The sequence below is a fragment of the Salmo salar genome, chromosome 22 (genome assembly GCF_965601325.2).
Source record: "Salmo salar chromosome 22, fSalSal1, whole genome shotgun sequence".
In the NCBI taxonomy this organism is placed as follows: Eukaryota; Metazoa; Chordata; class Actinopteri; order Salmoniformes; family Salmonidae; genus Salmo; species Salmo salar.
The window spans coordinates 4,635,295-4,654,802 of NC_138312.1; the positions used below are offsets into that span (position 1 = coordinate 4,635,295).

The 19,508-nt window shown below is 43.7% G+C and overlaps 1 protein-coding gene across 1 annotated transcript in view; it reads left to right on the plus strand.

Moving 5' to 3' along the window:
• Window positions 1–19,508, plus strand: part of fer1l4 (fer-1 like family member 4) — a 109,492-nt gene that overhangs the window by 33,021 nt on the left and 56,963 nt on the right. The window contains exons 15-25 of the mRNA XM_045705303.2: window positions 7,525–7,797; window positions 7,984–8,084; window positions 8,265–8,373; window positions 8,650–8,848; window positions 8,975–9,095; window positions 9,209–9,309; window positions 9,595–9,682; window positions 9,969–10,085; window positions 15,469–15,621; window positions 15,809–15,992; window positions 16,563–16,687. Coding sequence (XP_045561259.1) covers window positions 7,525–7,797; window positions 7,984–8,084; window positions 8,265–8,373; window positions 8,650–8,848; window positions 8,975–9,095; window positions 9,209–9,309; window positions 9,595–9,682; window positions 9,969–10,085; window positions 15,469–15,621; window positions 15,809–15,992; window positions 16,563–16,687 — 1,571 coding nt within the window. The remainder of the gene's footprint in view (window positions 1–7,524; window positions 7,798–7,983; window positions 8,085–8,264; window positions 8,374–8,649; window positions 8,849–8,974; window positions 9,096–9,208; window positions 9,310–9,594; window positions 9,683–9,968; window positions 10,086–15,468; window positions 15,622–15,808; window positions 15,993–16,562; window positions 16,688–19,508) is intronic.

Genomic DNA, 19,508 nt, shown 5'->3' on the forward strand with positions numbered 1-19,508 from the left:
TATACACCACTACACCCCGCCCGTGCAGGTCCCTGAAGATCTCATCCACAAATGATTGGAAGACGGATGGAGCATTCATTAACCCATACGGCATGACGAGGTACTCATAGTGCCCAGATGTAGTGCTAAATGCCGTCTTCCACTCATCCCCTCCCCTGATACGCACCAGATTGTACGCGCTCCTGAGGTCCAATTTTGTGAAGAAGCGCGCCCCGAGCAATGACTCTGTCATACTGGTGATCAGAGGTAGCGGGTAACTGTATTTCACAGTAATCTGGTTCAAACCTCGATAGTCAATGCACGGGCGTAAACCTCCATCCTTCTTCTTCACAAAAAAGAAGCTCGAGGAGACAGGTGAAATGGAGGGCCGAATGTCCCTGTCCCAGAGATTCAGCGACATATGTTTCCATAGCCGCCGTCTCCTCCTGTGACAGAGGATACACGTGACTCCTGGGAAGTGCAGCACCCTCCAGGAGATTTATCGCACAATCCCCCGGTCGATGGGGTGGTAATTGAGTCGCCTTCCTTTTACAGAAAGCGATTGCCAAATCAGCATATTCGGGGGGAATGTGCATGGTGGAAACCTGGTTTGGACTTTCCACCGTAGTGGCACCTAAGGAAACACCTAAACACCTCCCTGAACACTGACAGGACCATCCCTTGAGAACCCTCTGTTGCCACAAAATAATAGGATCATGAGAAGCCAACCACGGAAGCCCCAATACAACGGGAAACGCAGGAGCGTCAATCAGAAAGAGACTAATACTCTCTTCATGACTCTCCTGCGTCACCATAGCAATGGGAACTGTGACCTCCCTAATCAGCCCAGACCCCAAAGGACGACTATCTAGGGCATGTATAGGGAAGGGAACATCAACGGGAACAATAGGAATCCCTAATCTATTGGCCAAAGACCGATCTATAAAGTTCCCAGCTGCGCCTGAATCTACTAGCGCCTTATGCTGGGAATGCGGGGAAAACCCCGGAAATCTTATAGACAACCACATGTGAGCATCAGGGGGATCTGGGTGAGTCGTGTGCCTACTCACCTGAGATGAACCACCAGTGTTCCGCCTACCACCTCGACGACCTGGAAAACCTCCCCAGCACCGACCAGCAGTGTGTCCTCTGCGATCACCTCTGGTGCATGGAACGGTTTCCCCTCCGGTCTCCCTAGTACCAGCCCCGCCCAACTCCATTGGTGTTGGGTCTAAGGGACTGGAGGATGGAACCAACGGACCCCGATCCGGACGTCCGCGGGAGGCCAGCAGGTTATCCAGCTGGATAGATAAGTCCATCAGCTGGTCCAGGTGGAGGATGGTGTCCCTGCAGGCTAGCTCCCTACGAACGTCCTCTCGCAAACCACACCTGTAGTGATCGATCAGGGCCCGCTCATTCCATCCTGCACCAGCCGCTAGAGTTCTAAAATCCAGTGCGAACTCCCGAGCGCTCCTCATCTCCTGCTTTAAATGGAACAAGCGCTCTCCCGCCGCTTTTCCTTCTGGTGGATGATCAAACACTGCCCGAAAGCGGCGGGAGAAATCCTCGTAGTTTTCCCGAGTCGGGTCTTCCACCTCGCAGATGGCGTTGGCCCACTCTAGGGCTTTACCAGTCAAACAGGAGATGAGGGCGCTCACTCTCTCGCGTCCCGAGGGCGGCGGCCGGACAGCCGCCAGGTAGAGCTCTAGCTGGAGTAGGAACCCCTGACACCTGGCAGCTGCTCCGTCATACGCTCCCGGGAGCGAGAGCCGAATCCCACCGGATCCAGACGGCGGTTGGATAGGATCCAGAGGTGTACCGGGCGGTGGTGTGGCTGGGTCGACGGGACATCCTTTCCTCTCCAATCTCTCCATGGTCAGCAGCACGCCCTCCATGGCCGTCAGTAGATCCTGGATCATTTTAGCCTGCTGCTGAACGTGCTGATTAGGAGAACTGGCTGCTCCTGCTGACTCCATTGGTGGTCGGTGATTCTGTAACGGATCTTCTTAGAGAAGTGGAGGAGTCAGGCGCAGGACACAGGGATGAAGGTAAACCAAAACGTGTTTACTAAAATTATTAAATCCATCTTCTCTTAAAAATACATAGTCTGGAGAAAACACCTCCAACTACACTAAACGGACAAACAATCACCGACAAGACAAACAGGAAATGCAGAGGTTTAAATAATGAACATAATTAGGGAAACTCAAAACAGGTGTACACAATAAAGACAAAACCAAACGAACAGTGAAACATCGATCGGTGGCAACTAGTAAGCCGGTGACGTCGACCGCCGAACGCCGCCCCAACAAGGAGAGGGGTCGACTTCGGCGGGAGTCGTGACAATGTCATATGAAATGGTTGATGGACATCCGCAAAATGAATACATGGTATTTAAGTCAGACATTCCAACCTATCTCTTTATGCCCTAGATTTACTATGTTACATCTACCCATGAGTCCAGGTTGGTATTTAAGTCAGACATTTCAACCTGTCTCGTTATCAAAAGTTTAGACACACCTACTCATTCCAGGATTTTTCTTTTTCTTTTTTAAAAACTATTTTCTACATTGTAGAATAATAGTGAAGACATAAAAACTAGGAAATAACACATATGGAATCATGTAGTAACCAAAAAAGTGGGACGAAATCGTCCCACCTACTCAACAGCCAGTGGAATCCTGTGGCGCGATATTCAAATACCTTAGAAATACTATTACATTAATTTCTCAAACATATTACTATTTTACACCATTTTAAAGACAAGACTCTCGTTAATCTAACACTGTCCGATTTCAAAAAGGCTTTACAACGAAAGCAAAACATTAGATTATGTCAGCAGAGTACCCAGCCAGAAATAATCAGACACCCATTTTTCAAGCTAGCATATAATGTCACAAAAAACAAAACCACAGCTAAATGCAGCACTAACCTTTGATGATCTTCATCAGATGACACTCCTAGGACATTATGTTATACAATACATGCATGTTTTGTTCAATCAAGTTCATATTTATATCAAAAACCAGCTTTTTACATTAGCATGTGACGTTCAGAACTAGCATGCCCACCGCAAACCTCCGGTGAATTTACTAAATTACTCACGATAAACGTTCACAAAAAACATAACAATTATTTTAAGAATTATAGATACAGAACTCCTTTATGCAATCGCGGTGTCCGATTTTAAAATAGCTTTTCGGCAAAAGCACATTTTGCAATAATCTGAGTAGAGAGCTCGCCATCACGGGCTATTTTGACACTCACCAAACTCAGATTTACAATAAGAAAAATTGGATTACCTTTGCTGTTCTTTGTCAGAATGCACTCCCAGGACTTCTACTTCATCCACAAATGTTGTTTTGGTTCAAAATAATCCATAGTTATGTTCAAATATCCTCTGTTTTGTTCTTGCGTTCAAGACACTATCCGAACGGTGACGCGCGGACGCGTATCGTGACCAAAAATTCTAAATATTCCATTACCGTACTTCGAAGCATGTCAAACGCTGTTTAAAATCAATTTTTATGCGATTTTTCTCGTAAAAAAGCGAAAATATTCCGACCGGAAAGCCTGTTTTCGTTCAAAGACTCAAAATCTAAAATGGACTCTTCACGTGCATGCGCACCCCCGTCTCATTGTTCTCAGATCGACCACTTACCAAATGCGCTACTGTTTTTCAGCCATGGGCTGCAAAGTCATCATTCAACGTTCTGGCGCCTTCTGAGAGCCTATGGGAGCCTTAGAAAATGTCACGTTACAGCAGAGATCCTCAGTTTTCAATAAAGAGAGTGTAGAATGCCAAGAAATGGTCAGAGAGGGCGCTTCCTGTACAGAATCTTCTCAGGTTTTTGCCTGCCATATGAGTTCTGTTATACTCACAGACACCATTCAAACCGTTTTAGAAACTTTAGGGTGTTTTCTATCCAAATCAAACAATTATATGCATATTCTAGTTTCTGGGCAGTAGTAATAACTAGATTAAATCGGGTACGTTTTTTATCCGGATGTGAAAATACTGCCCCCTATCCTAGAGAGGTTAAACAAATCAAAATATATTTTATATTTTACATTCTTCAAAGTAGCCACCCTTTGCCTTAATGACAGCTTTGCACACTCTTGGCATACTCTCAACCAGCTTCATGAGTAATGCTTTTCCAACAGTCTTGAAGGAGTTCCCACATATGCTGAGCACTTGTTGGCTGCTTTTTGTTCACTCTGCAGTCCAACTCATCCCAAATCATCTCAATTGGGTTGAGGTCGGATGATTGTGAAGGCCAGGTCATCTGATGCAGCACTCTATTACGCTCCTTCTTGGTCAAATAGCCATTACCCAGCCTGGAGGTGTGTTGGGTCATTGTCCTGTTGAAAAAAATAAATAAATGAAAGTCCGACTAAGCGCAAACCAGATGGGATTGCGTATCGCTGCAGAATGCTGTGGTATCCATGCTGGTTAAGTGTGCCTTAAATTCTAAATAAATCTCTCAGTGTCATCAGCAAAGCACCCCCAAACCATCACAACTCCTCCTCCATGCCTCCCGGTGGGAACTACACATGCGGAGATCATCCGTTCACCTGCTCTGCGTCTCACAAAGACGCGGCAGTTGGAACCAAAAACCTCAAATTTAGAATCATCAGACCAAAGGACAGATTTCCACCAGTCTAATGTCCATTGCTCGTTTTTCTTGGCCCAAGCAAGTCTCTTCTTTTTATTGGTGTCCTTTTGTAGTTGTTTGTTTGCAGCAATTCGACCATGAAGGCCTGATTCACGCAGTCTCTGAACAGTTGATGTTGAGATATGTCTGTTACTTGAACTCTGTGAAGCATTTATTTGGACTGCAGTCTGAGGTGCAGGTAACTAATGAACTCATCCTCTGCAGCAGAGGTAACGCTGGGTCTTTCCAGAGCCAGTTTCATCATAGCGCTTGATGGTTTTTTAGACTGCACAAAGTTCTTGAAATGTTCCATATTGACTGACCTTCATGTGTTAAAATAATTATGGACTGTAGTTTCTCTTTGCTTATTTGAGCTGTTCTTGCCATAATATGGACTTGGTATTTTACCAAATAGGGCTATCTTCTGTATACCACCCCAACCTTGTCACAACACAACTGATTGGCTCAAACACATTAAGAAGGAAAGAAATTCCACAAATTAACTTTAACAAGGCACACCTGTTAATTGAAATGTATTCCAGGTGACTACCTCGTGAGCTGGTTGAGAGAATGCCAAGAGTGTGCAAAACTGTCATCAAAGCAAAGGGTGGCTACTTTGAAGAATCTCAAATATAAAATCTATTTTGATTTGTTTAACACTTCTTTGGTTACTACATGATTCCATATGTGTTATTTAATAGTGTTGATGTCTTCACTATTATTCTACAATGTAGAAAATAGTAAAAATAAAGAAAAACTCTTAAATGAATAGGTGTCCAAACTTTTGACTGGTACTGTATATCATACAGTAGGCCGAAAGGGGATGTTAATCGTTGTTGACTCTTTAACCTTAACTCCTAACCTTAACCCCGAATTGTAATTCCTAACATAACATAAGAAATGGATGATGGACATCCACAAATTAATACATACCATACAATGTCATACTAATTGGAGAGTCCCGGATTTACATTTACTATGTTACCTAACCCTGAGTCCAGGTTGAAATTCCAGCAAAATTTGGAGAGGACAGTTAGCTGACCTAACTTCTTACAAAAAGTGTACTTCTGACTAAGAGCTACCATAGTAAGTACATAGCCATTTTAGACTGAAAGACAAGTTCATTTTGTCAAACTTGTGAGGCTCTCCATGCTCATTAGTTGCTCATTCAACATATTTGCTGCTACTTTACTCAATCCCATTTCAAACGTCTCCATTCCTAACTGTTTTACATTCCCTGAGACCAACCAGAAATATTTCCTTGGCTAAATATTCCCAGATTTTCATAAAACAGCCACACGTGGTCTCTCGTTTCTGTATCACCACATTTTGCGCAAGGCAAAATAGTAGTACTTGGTGCTTATCAATTAGCTTGTTTGGTGCAGCAGGAGCAGGGGTGTAGTGCTGCAGGGGTGTAATGCTGCTGGAGCGCACTACACCCTCACAATGGTGCTCGTTTAGTAAAGTTAGATCAAAGCTGAATCAGTGTCTTGGAAGATCACATAATGATTATTAGTATTCTACATAACAGAAACAAATATAATAGCATAGCCTTACTGTTACACCAAAAACACCACCTCATTTCTAATAATATTTTAGGATGGTTAGCCGAATAGTCAAAAAATTATTCTCATGCGTCCAAAACTCAACAGCGCGTGCCACTAGGCAGAATGTGCTTTAATTTAAACAAAATACATAAAGGCTATATAGTTTGTTCACACCATCTTCTCTAATTGGCTTACAAAACAGTAATTCAAAAAGATCTAAATGCATATTCCCATAAAAATTATTGAGATCAAATGATTGGCATGCAGATGTAGCTTGGTTGTTTCACAGCAAAACGTGAAGAATTATCATTTTGAAATTCGGTATGCCTTATTTGGGGTTTGAGGGTATCTTATTATTTTTGTATATTTTTTTACTATGTTTGGGCATAGGCAGACGTTGCAATATGTGTATGCATTTTATGCATCTTCCAAAGGGGGGAGTGCTGCTTCTAAAAAGGATTCATGTTGGATACACTGGCCCACGAATGTCCCGCAATATCATCCTGTTGTCCCCCATCTGGGTATTTTAAATGTTGTCACCCTAAATTAGTGAGATATTTTATTTAAAACCTAGACTTTCAAATATTTTATTCCCCAACATGGGGATAATAAATAAATAAATAATAATGATAATACATTGCTTTTCTTTGCCTGCTGTTGCTCTAGCTCTGTAATAGTCAAGTTGTGGGTGACACCTGTATCAGAATCCCACGGTTCCTACCTTTCTAACAGTACTAAGCATGTTTTGATACGACTTATATAATCTAAATGTATCTAATGAGTCAGAGTTTAACATGTTGCCTGGTGGTAAGTATTGTTCTTGGAGATTATGGATATGCCTTTGTTGACAGGAAAAGTTTTTGGGGTGAAACGGTATACTTTAGGTCTGTATTGATTTCAGACGCCAGGCACTGGAGCCTCACACAACTATGATACATCTAAGCCCAATGTCCTGTCAAGATCCATTTTGCGGTCCGAAGCTACTATCGACAGAATGATAAAGGTTTTTCTTGGGGGAAGGGATTTACTATAAAAATATAGGAATTGTCTTAAGTAACACTTACCTTATAATAACTTCTTTATAATGCTATGCATGCACAACATGGGTGTTTATAACTGCTGATAAAGATGCATAATCAGGGGTGGAAATGGGAAGAAATTACTCTGGGAACCAATTCTTATGAATCAAAATTATTTCATGGTGTTACCGTCTTTGGTCCTGTCTATTACAAATTTGATGTAAACATCCATCTGTCAATTATACTGTATCTCTCAGTAATGACATTATCATTCCCCTCTCTCTGGTGTGATCTCCCTGGGTTCATCCTTTCCATCCTCTCCAGGGTTCAACCCCACCTTTGGCCCATCCTGGATCAACCTGTACGGCTCCCCTCAGAACTCTGCCCTGGGCGACATCCACCAGGTTCTGAATGAAGGTCTGAGTGAGGGCATCTTCTACCGGGGCCGCATGCTGCTGTCTCTCAGTGTGGAGGTCTACTCCTCCCCTAACACTGCTGCCGTGGAGAACAGCAAGGCCACAGCCAGTGCCAGGAGCGCCCTTAGCAAGCTCTCCCTCAAGAAGAAGAGTCGGAAGTCCAAGGAAAAGAAGCAAGAAGGTAGCAAACAGTTATTGTGCAAGTTACAATGGTTGTTGTATTTTGGATTGCAGTGTAGTATGTTGTTAGTGTGTGATGTTGTTTTATGGTATAGTGCAGTGCCATCAGTTAAAGGCTAAGTATAGGAAGGGATAGGTTGTTCTGCGAGCTTTGGTGATTTGTTGTTGTTGGTGTGATGTGTACCAGCACCAGGCTCTAGTGGGCCTGCAGAGGAGTCTGAGGAAGCAGGTACAGAGGTACCCGGGGCTGTGACTGTGGAGGTGGAGGAGATTCATCCCTTGCCTGAGGTCAGCACCGCCTACATCCCCCAGAAACCTAACACAATAATAAACCCACTCTGACATAACATTTGCTGCATTATTATTGCCTGATTGTTCAAGTTTGAGTATTTAAGACCCCTTTTCTTGTGTTCTTGTTACAAGAGACTACCTGGTGTATTTGACAACTTGTCTTATTTTGTCTTACAGAATTTCTTTGGAGAAAAGGATGAATTTTTGCTGTTCGCATCCCTCTTTGAAGTAACCATGATTGATCCCATCATTGGAAGCAAGCCAGTGACCTTTGAGTTATCCATTGGTAATACTGTGACATTTTGCCCACTTTTTCAAGATAAGAAACTAGACATTGCTGGGACTAGTGCCAAGTTAATTAGCAATCATCTAACTGTAACCTATGTAATGAAATACATTACTGAAATCTGCCCCTGGTGGTGCAGTTATATCCACCTTGAAGTGTTGCAATACAGGTTAACTTTTCAGTGCCCATAACTGTTTTTCTATCAAACATGGATTTTGTCAAGGTCTTTTCACTGAGATATATTCTGTGTGTTGTGTATTTTTTGGATGTGAACAGGGAACTACGGTAAGGCAGCAGAGGTGGTAGTGAAGCCAAGGAAGGGTCAGAGCAGAGAGGATCTAAGCAGTGAGAGACAGTCTCTGTTGGAATCATCAGAAGATGAACTGGAGAGGGAGGACATTCCAAGCCCAAGCCCCGGGTCACAGGACAGTTCTATCACTGCTCCAAGAAGACCCCAGTTTACTGAGTATGACAGGTAACTCAAAGTCTTATTCATCTGATGAAATATCAACAGACAAACTAACAATGGATGCACCCCAGCCATCTTCCAGATAGATACCAAGGCAGTGTAAATCTTTTTTTAATTTTTTTACATTTACAGATCATTTAGCTGTGTCCCAATGGCATGTGAGAAGCCTTGTATGTTTCTGTGGACCCATTTTGAGGACCACTGCTTCCGTTACCACAATGCCAACTGGCTGCACAAGATGGCTGATAGGCTGGTAAGTGCTCAGATCTAAATACTGTAACCTGTGCTTAACTTGTGACCTGATCTCCATCGGTTCCCTGGAAGCCGCAAAGATACTGATGTTGAGGGCTGTTCCCTCTTCATTAGGAATATGGCATTGATGAGGTGGAGAAACTTCTAAAGAGACCAAGGAGCAATGCCAAGGAGCGCTTAGGGGAGGTGCTTTTGGAGTTTGTCACGAGTTGCAAGTGAGTTGCTACAATACCATCTCAGCATTTGGAAACAACAAGTGGACAACCTGTAGCATTTTAGTCAATTGCTTACAGTAGGTTACGATGATGCTTTTAAATGTTTATCAATCATCCCCAGCTGACAGTTGGCTCATTCATCCCCACTCCTCTCCTCTGTAACTATTCCCCAGGACGTTGCTTTATATGAGAATGTGTTCTCAGTCAGCTTACCTGGTAAAATAAGGGTTAAATAAATAAAACAATTTAATAATAAAAATGACCATGTCTCTCCCTGCCCTGAAGGCAGTACAACTCCAACTCAGATAGGAAGACACCAGCGAAGCGCAACAACCTGGACAAATTCCGCAAGGAGTTTATCAAGAAGAACATTGTGAGTGAGGCAAAAACAAGAGCCACTAATCTCATCCGTTATTATCTTATTCCACATTACAAACCCAATTCTCACTGATTATATTGATAGTATGTTTCTATCCTGTGATATGGTATCTATGAGGAGACACACACAGGATACACACTCTACACACACGTACATTGTAATAATGTTGTATGGTGGTATTATGCATTTTGTATTGTAGATATGTAGTGGTGTAATAATGTTATATGTTGTACTGTTTTATCTTTTTTTAATGTAAATATATACATATCTCTTTCCTCAGATTGTCCTAGCCAAGCAGTCTCTGCGAGTGAAGCGGAAGGTGACCAGACGTACAGTGAAGGAAAGACTGACAGACACCAAGAGGATCCTAAAGAGGCTACAACTCCTGACGAAAGAAGTGAGTCGAAGCGAGGGCTTTGCAGGGGTGGGATTGGGTCTTTCAATCGAATTCAAACAAATGTATTTATAAAGCCCTTTTTACATCAGCAGATGCCACAAAGGGGACAGCCAGGAGTAATTAGGACAGATAGTCCTGAGGCATGGTCCTAATGCTCAAGTCCTCTGGGAGGGGAGAGAAAGAGAGAGAAATGGGAGAATTAGGAGCATACTTAAGTTCACACAGGACACCAGATAAGACAGGACAATTTCACCAAATAGGACAGACTGACCCTAGCCCCCGGCACATAGACTATTGCAGCATAGATACTGGAGGCTGAGACACAGGGGGGGTCTGGGGACACTGAGTTTGACAATCCCCCCCGGATAGGGCCATCCAGGCAGGATATAACCCCACCCACTTTGCCAAAGCACAGCCTCCACACCACTAGACGGATATCAACAGACCACCAACTTACTACCCTGAGACAAGGCTGAGTATAGCCCACGAAGATCTCCTCCACAATACCAGACAGGAAGATCATGTCAGTGACTCAACCCACTCAAGTAGAGTATAGTGAAGAAAACCTGGCGTGATGCATCCCTCCTAGGGACGGCATGGAAGAGCACTAGTAAGCCAGTGACTCAGCCCCCTTAATAGGTTCAGAGGCAGAGAATCCCAGTGGAGAGGGGAGACGGCCTGGCAGAGACAGCAAGGGCGGTTCGTCACTTGCCATTCACCTTCGCAACCCCGGACCAGACTACACTCAATCATAGGACCTACTGAAGAGATGAGTCTTCGGTAAAGACTTAAAGGTCGAGAACGAGTCTGCGTATCTCACCTGGATAGGTAGACCATTCCATAAAAATGTAGCTCTACAGAAGAAAGCCCTGCATCCAGCTGTTTGCTTAGAAATTCTAGGGACAATAAGGAGGCATGCGTCTTGTGATCATAGTTTACGTGTAGGTATGTAAGGCAGGACCAAATCGAAGAGAGACACTACATGACCAAAGGTATGTGGACACCTGCTCGTTGAACATCTCATTCCAAAATCATGGGTATTAATAAAGAGTTGGTGCTCGGTGCAATTAGAGGTACATAAATTACATTTCTTACATTGTGTTTGCCAATGCCCCTAAGATCATGTACATTTGATGCAGCATTATGACGACTCATTGTCACACTGGTAGGGATTAACTGAGCTGGTCTTGGATCATTTACCAGTCATTGTTTTAACGCAGCCTTGAAATGCGTGGACAGAGTCCAGGAGCCAAGATGATTTGAATGGACTCCGTCATTCCTGTAGAGAATCTTCTGTTTCCAGAAGGTGTTGAAGTTATCAATAAAAGTGACTCCAGCAGAGCTACTGTAGTCTTTTAGCCAGATGTGTAATGTCAGCAGTCTGCTGAATCTTTCACACCCGTGGCCCAACGATGGTACTGGACCATTAACATTGAAATACTTTTTTGGAGTCTTTTCATGCTAAAATCAGTTCTTTAAATCAAATCAAATCAACGTTTATTCGTCACGTGCGCCGAATACAACCTTACAGTGAAATGCTTACTTACAGGCTCTAACCAATAGTGCAAAAAAAGGTATTAGGTGAACAATAGGTAAGTAAAGAAATAAAACAACAGTAAAAAGACAGACTATATACAGTAGCGAGGCTATAAAAGTAGAGCGGCTACATACAGACACTGGTTAGTCAGGCTGATTGAGGTAGTATGTAGATATGGTTAAAGTGACTATGCATTTATGATGAACAGAGAGTAGCAGTAGCGTAAAAGATGGGTTGGCGGGTGGTGGGTGGCCGGACACAATGCAGATAGCCCGGTTAGCCAATGTGCGGGAGCACTGGTTGGTCGGCCCAATTGAGGTAGTATGTACATGAATGTATAGTTAAAGTGACTATGCATATATGATAAACAGAGAGTGGCAGCAGCGTAAAAAGAGGGGCTGGGGGGGGGCACACCATGCAAATAGTCCGGGTAACCATTTGATTACCTGTTCAGGAGTTATGGCCTTTTTGTCCTAGACTTGACACTCCGGTACCGCTTGCCATGCGGTAGTAGAGAGAACAGTCTATGACTGGGGTGGCTGGGATCTTTGACAATTTTTAGGGCATTCCTCTGACACCGCCTGGATGGCAGGCAGCTTAGCCCCAGTGATGTACTGGGCCGTACGCACTACCCTCTGTAGTGCCTTGTGGTCAGAGGCCGAGCAATTGCCGTACCAGGCAGTGATGCAACCAGTCAGGATGCTCTCGATGTTGCAGCTGTAGAAACTTTTGAGGATCTCAGGACCCATTCCAAATCCTTTTAGTTTCCTGAGGGGGAATAGGCTTTGTCGTGCCCTCTTCACGACTGTCTTGGTGTGTTTGGACCATTCTAGTTTGTTGTTGATGTGGACACCAAGGAACTTGAAGCTCTCAACCTGCTCCACTACAGCCCCGTCGATGAGAATGGGGGCGTGCTCAGTCCTCCTTTTCCTGTAGTCCACGATCATCTCCTTTGTCTTGGTTACATTGAGGCATAGGTTGTTATTCTGGCACCACCCGGCCAGGTCTCTGACCTCCTCCTTATAGGCTGTCTCGTCGTTGTCGGTGATCAGGCCTATCAGTGTTGTGTCGTCTGCAAACTTAATGATGGTGTTGGAGTTGTGCCTGGCCGGGCAGTCGTGGGTGAACAGGGAGTACAGGAGAGGATTGAGCACGCACCCCTGGGGAGCTCCAGTGTTGATGATCAGCGTGGCAGATATGTTGCTACCTACCCTCACCATCCGGTGGCGGCCCGTCAGGAAGTCCAGGATCCAGTTGCAGAGGGAGGTGTTTAGTCCCAGGATCCTTAGCTTAGTGATGAGTTTTGAGGGTACTATGGTGTTGAACGCTGAGCTGTAGTCAATGAATAGCATTCTCACATAAGTGTTCCTTTTGTCCAGGTGGGAAAGGGCAGTGTGGAGTGCAATGGGGTCAGTATGCAAATTGGAGTGGGTCTAGGGTTTCTGGGATAATGGTGTTGATGTGAGCCATTACCAACCTTTCAAAGCACTTCATGGCTATGGACTTAAGTGCTACAGGTCTGTAGTCATTTAGGCAGGTTGCCTTTGTGTTTTTGGGCACAGGGACTATGGTGGTCTGCTTGAAACATGTTGGTATTACAGACTCAGTCAGGGACAAAATTACATTTACATTTACATTTAAGTCATTTAGCAGACGCTCTTATCCAGAGCGACTTACAAATTGGTGCATTCACCTTATGATATCCAGTGGAACAACCACTTTACAATAGTGCATCTAAATCTTTTAAGGGGGGGGGGGGGTTAGAAGGACTACTTTATCCTATCCTAGGTATTCCTTAAAGAGGTGGGGTTTTAGGTGTCTCCGGAAGGTGGTGATTGACTCCGCTGTCCTGGCGTCGTGAGGGAGCTTGTTCCACCATTGGGGTGTCAGAGCAGCGAACAGTTTTGACTGGGCTGAGCGGGAACTGTGCTTCCTCAGAGGTAGGGGGGCCAGCAGGCCAGAGGTGGATGAACGCAGTGCCCTTGTTTGGGTGTAGGGACTGATCAGAGCCTGAAGGTACGGAGGTGCCGTTCCCCTCACAGCTCCGTAGGCAAGCACCATGGTCTTGTAGCAGATGCGAGCTTCAACTGGAAGCCAGTGGAGTGTGCGGAGGAGCGGGGTGATGTGCGAGAACTTGGGAAGGTTGAACACCAGACGGGCTGCGGCGTTCTGGATGAGTTGTAAGGGTTTAATGGCACAGGCAGGGAGCCCCGCCAGCAGCGAGTTGCAGTAATCCAGACGGGAGATGACAAGTGCCTGGATTAGGACCTGCGCCGCTTCCTGTGTAAGGCAGGGTTGTACTCTGCGAATGTTGTTTAGTTCAGGTTTCAGCGTTCGACAGGTTTCAGTTTCGGCGTTTGACAGCGTTCAACAACAACAAACATACGTCGCGCTCTGATGACGTGCTCATGTTATTTATAATGAGGAGAGACCTCATTTAACACAGTGAATGAATTAGGCTTGAGCCATGTTTCAGTCAGGCCAATCACATCAAGGTTACGATCAGTGATTAGTTCATTGACTGTGACTGCCTTGGAAGGGACCTAACATTAAGTAGTCCTATTTTGAGATGTGAGATATAGTTAGAGCCTTGTCTATGTTGATAGATAAAATGAGAGCACCCCACCAGCTTGGATGGAGTCCGTCACTCTTCAGCAGGCCAGGCTTGGTCCTGTTTGTGTGGGAGTCCCAGAAAGAGGGCCAGTTATCTACTAATTCTGTCTTTTGGGAGGGGCAGAAAACAGTTTTCTACGAGCGATTGAGTTGTGCAAGTCTGCTGTAGCGCTCATCACTTCCCCAACTGGGAGGGGGCCAGAGACAATTACTCGATGTCAACACATCTTTCTAGCTAAGTTACGCACTAACATAATGTTGCGTTTGGTGACCTCTGACTGTTTCATCCTAACATTGTTGGTGCCGACGTGGATAACAATATCCCTATACAATCTACACCTGACAGTTTTAGCCTTAACCAGCAACATCTTCAGATTAGCCTTTATGTCGGTAGTCCTGCCCCCGGTAAACAATGTATGATCGCTGGATGATTTTTTTAAAGCCTAATATTGCGGGTAATGGAGTTGCCAATGACTAGGGTTTTCAATGTCGGAACTAATGGTGGGAGGCTTCGGTGGCTCAGACCCCGTATTGGGTGGAGAAGGCTCGGGGTCTGAAACCGACTCCTTGCTTAGTGGAGAAAATCGGTTGAAAGTTTCTATCAGCTAAATGAGCGACACCAGTTGAGCATGCCGACAGCATTTCTTTCCAGATGACATGAGAAAATTGTCGAGCTGCGTGGACTGTGCAGGGGGATTATCACTACTACCTGTATTTACTGGTGGCACAGACGCTGTATCATCCTTTCCTACACTTCAATTGCCTTTGCCTAATGATTGCGTCTGAAGCCGAGCTTGCAACTCGGCTATCCTCACCGTAAGGCGATAGTTCTCCTGTATATTAAGAGTACAGCAACTGCAATGAGACGGCATCATGTTACTTAGCTATTTTTCGGCCTGAGGAGGTCCTGCAGATCTATGTTCAGATAAAGCGCCCGGGGTGAAAAAATTGAATTAAAAAAGTTATGTGAGGACAAAACTAAGACGTTGGTAAACTTGTTAAATAAAGAGTTTGAATAAATAGTTATTAAGAGTAAAAAGCCACTCAAAAAGTTAGGCAGGTCAGGTAGCCAAGTAGCAGCAAACAGTACAGCAGTAAGGAGACAATGAGGATCAACAGCTCTTACTGACTTTTAGATGTTAACTATTTCTATGCAGGACTTTTTTTCTCAATCTATTTCTATTTTTGTCTTTCTGCCTGTCTGCCTCTATCTCTTTCTCTCTCTATCTGCAGCCTCAGAGCACCCTGCCAGATGTGTTTGTGTGGATGATGAGTGTAGGGAAACGGGTGGCCTTTGCCAGGATCCCCTCCCACTCCATCCTCTTCTCTTTGGTGGAGGAGGAAAGGGGGAAAGACTGTGGGAAACTCACCACCATATACTTGAAGGTATCTCCCAAATCTCTATATGGTGTTCTATACTAACTGTATTAATGTATAATATGTATCACTGTTTAATTTAATTCATACAAGTATCATATTGCATTTTAATGTTATTCTATGGAATTTCGAGAACTTTGTATTCCTGTGTTTAACAATCAACAAACTCCAAATCAAAGTTCTCTTGTGTCTTTAGGCTCCAGGTTGCCCAGTGGGGGAGATCTTTGCTAAGCTGGAGGTGTATCTATGGCTTGGTATCACCAAATACTCCAAGAACTGTGTTACCAGCCTGCCAGCTGAGTTCAAGCCTGTGTACGAGGAGGCTATGGGCATCATCCCTGTCCCTATGAACATGGCCCCCATCAAACTCTCCTGCGAAGGTAACAGTTCCACCGTTACCTCTGATGACTCCCTCGGATGCAATACACACACTCAAACTCACTCACACACATATGCAGCCTGACACATGTAGTGGACATGAGTTGGGCTCATGGTCTCGTGATGAGGTAGCCCCGCCTTGCGACTTCAAAATCAGTGTCACCCTCGGCTCAAGGGGGAATTCCCTCTTGGACTAATGGTCAAGATATTGTTATTCACCCACACACACCCTTACATTGGCATGCACGGATGGGCACACATACAGATGTCGGATCTTAATTTGACCAGTTTCGTTGCACAAGTAAAATAATCCTGCAGTAGTATTTGATTATTTAAAAAAACAGGAAATTACTTTTTATAGGCTACGGTAGGCTGTAGTTTAGGTGTGAGATCTATTGAGACAGAGAACTGTGGTGCAGGAAAATTCTCTGCAACAGCAAAGTAAAAGAATTAAGATATCATATCTATATACACAAACCTGTTGCAATTTGTCACTCACAATGGATAAACTACACACCCATTATTTGAATCTGACATCTTAATGAGTTTCTCCGGCTTTTCTGTATTTCCAGACAGCCGCTATTTCCAGTTGCGTGCCCATATCTACCAGGCTCGTGGCATCGTGGCAGCAGATGACAATGGACTGTCTGACCCCTTCACCAAGGTGGTGTTCTCCACACAATGCCAGGTCTCACGGGTGAGTGAGTCACAAACCGGAGGCACTTGTTAACCCACCACTAGAGTACCATCTGGGTTTCAATGGGAGGAATGGAGTTCATATACTTCTGGGATAGAAGATAATATACAGTGGAAAATTATACAACTATAGGATGGACAGACAGAATACGTGAAGAATTGAACAGTTTACTATCATATAAATGATCTATCATGATCTACTGTAAAGGGGATATTCAGGTGAACAAAATATATTGTCAATCATAAATCAACCTGGTTTAATACAAGTTGCAACAGGGAGACACCTCTAGCACTGTAGCAGAGAAAATGTCTAACTCGCCTTCTCTCAGCCGGCCCTTATATTTTAATCTCACAGTACCAATGTTCTGTAAACATCAGCCCGAGAGGCTTGAACACAATCAAAACAAAAGACACTGACTACTTTGCCAGATGCTACAGAATCACACAAGGTCATCAATACAATAACTTCTTGGTGACGGGGCAGTATTGTCACGTCTGTCTAGTACCAGTGGAGATGTGGAATCAGGAGCAGGAGACAGAGGGCCGGAGCAACTGTGTTTTAATAATAATAGCAACACGCAATAGCCGTAGGGCACAGGGCGCGTGGCGAAGTCCGCCAGGGGAAAACACCTTCCCAAAATAAGCGCACTGAAGAAAAAAAAGCGCACGGGGCGCAGCCCAGCAATATAATAGACAATAACAGTTTTACAATCGCAACTGTCCTGAGTGGACAATAAACAATCCCGCACGAGAACCCCAACTGAAAATACACACTAAATAACCCCCCACTAATGACAAACACAAAACAGGTGCGAGATACAGACAAAACCAAAAGACACAGAAACAACGATCGGTGGCAGCTAATAGGCCGGCGACGACGACCGCCGAGCGCCGCCCACCTTCGTTAGATACTGTGACAAGTATTCAGAAATTCAGATTAATACGTGGCCAAATTAAACTGCCTGCTTCTCGGGCCCAGAAGGTAGGATATGCATATTATTAGTAGATTTGGATGGAAAACACTCTGACGTTTCTAAACTGTTTGAATGATGTCTGTGAGTATAACAGAACTCATATGGCAGGCAAAAACCTGAGAAAAAATCCAACCAGGAAGTGACTTGTAGTTCTTCTATCTAATCCCTGTTCAAACTACAGTGTCTGTGGGGTCATTTTGTACTTCATTAGGCTTCCAATGGCTGTCAACAGCCTGTAGAAACTTGTTTCATCCGTCTACTGTTACTGGGCAGAGAATAGGAGCTCATTCAATCAGTGGACTGCTTGGGAGCAGTGAGTTGTTTACTGCGCAGGCACGTTTGGCGCACCGCTCCTTCTTTTTCTTCTGTAATGAATACGCTATTGTCCGGTTGGAATATTATCGACGTTTTATGTTAAAAAGACGCTATTGATTGATTGTAAACATTGTTTGACATGTTTCTATGAATGGTAATGGAACTATTTTACTTTTTGTCTCTGGTTCAGCGCTCTCGCGTTATGCCTTTGGATTAGTGACCTGAACGCGCGAACAAAAGGAGGTATTTGGACATAAATATGGAGTATTTCCAACAAAACTAACATTTCTTGTGGAAGTGGGAGTCCTGGGAGTGCATTCTGACAAAGATCAGCAAAGGTAAGGGAAGATTTATAGTACTAATTCTGAGTTTAGTTGACTCCAGAACTTGGTGGGTAACTGTATAGCTTGCTTTGATGGCTGAGCTCTGTACTCAGAATATTGAAAAATGTGCTTTCGCCGAAAAGCTATTTTAAAATCTGACACAGCGGTTGCATTAAGGAGTAGTATATCTATAATTATTTCAAAACTGTTGTAAAGTTTATCAACGTTTATGATGAGTATTTTTGTAAATTGATGTGCTCATTCACCGGGTGTTTTGGTGGGAATACATTTTCTGAACATCACGCGCCAATGTAAAATGGGGTTTATGGATATAAATATGAACTTTATCGGACAAATCATACATGTATTTTGTAACATTGAGTCCTGGGAGTGTCATCTGATGAAGATCATCAAAGGTTAGTGATTCATTTTAGCTGTATTTCTGGTTTTTGTGACGCCTCTCCTTGCTTGGAAAATGGCTGTGTGGTTTTTCTTGTCAAGGTGATGTCCTAACATAATCTAATGTTTTGCTTTCGCCATAAAGCCTTTTTGACATCGGACACTGTGGTTAGATTAAGGAGAATCTTATCTTTAAAATGGTGTATAATACTTGTATGTTTGAGAAATTTGAATTATGAGATTTTTGTTGTTTTGAATTTGCCACCCTGCTATTTCACTGGCTGTACTGCGGGTGGGACGCTAGCGTCCCACAGAGCCCATACTAGATAACATATTGGTGTCCTCAGTCCTTGTACAGCCAGTCTGGCGTCAGTCGCTATCAACAGATATTAGTTTAATACATAACATAATGCATCGAGTCTAGTGAACATCAACCTTGAGAGTCACAAATAGAACTCTGGAAATCATGTGTATTACAGAAAGGGAAAACAATATGCTTAGCATTGTGTTAATCATTCTTAACTGAATATTAACTTTTACTCATCATAAATATTCCCCATTACATCTACTATCATGATCTACTAACATAGATTATCAAAGAAAAGCAACAGTGTGTGCACTAACAAAATCCCAATTCAACCTTCGAAATCACCTGTGACACATGCAATGGAACAATCTGGAACAATGTAGTTTACAATTGGCTTTTGGACTATGTGTTTGAAGTCTGTCAGTACCCATAATAATACAGTAATGATGTCTTTATTAATTAAATGAAAACATGCACAAATAAGTACCCATGTATGTACAGTAG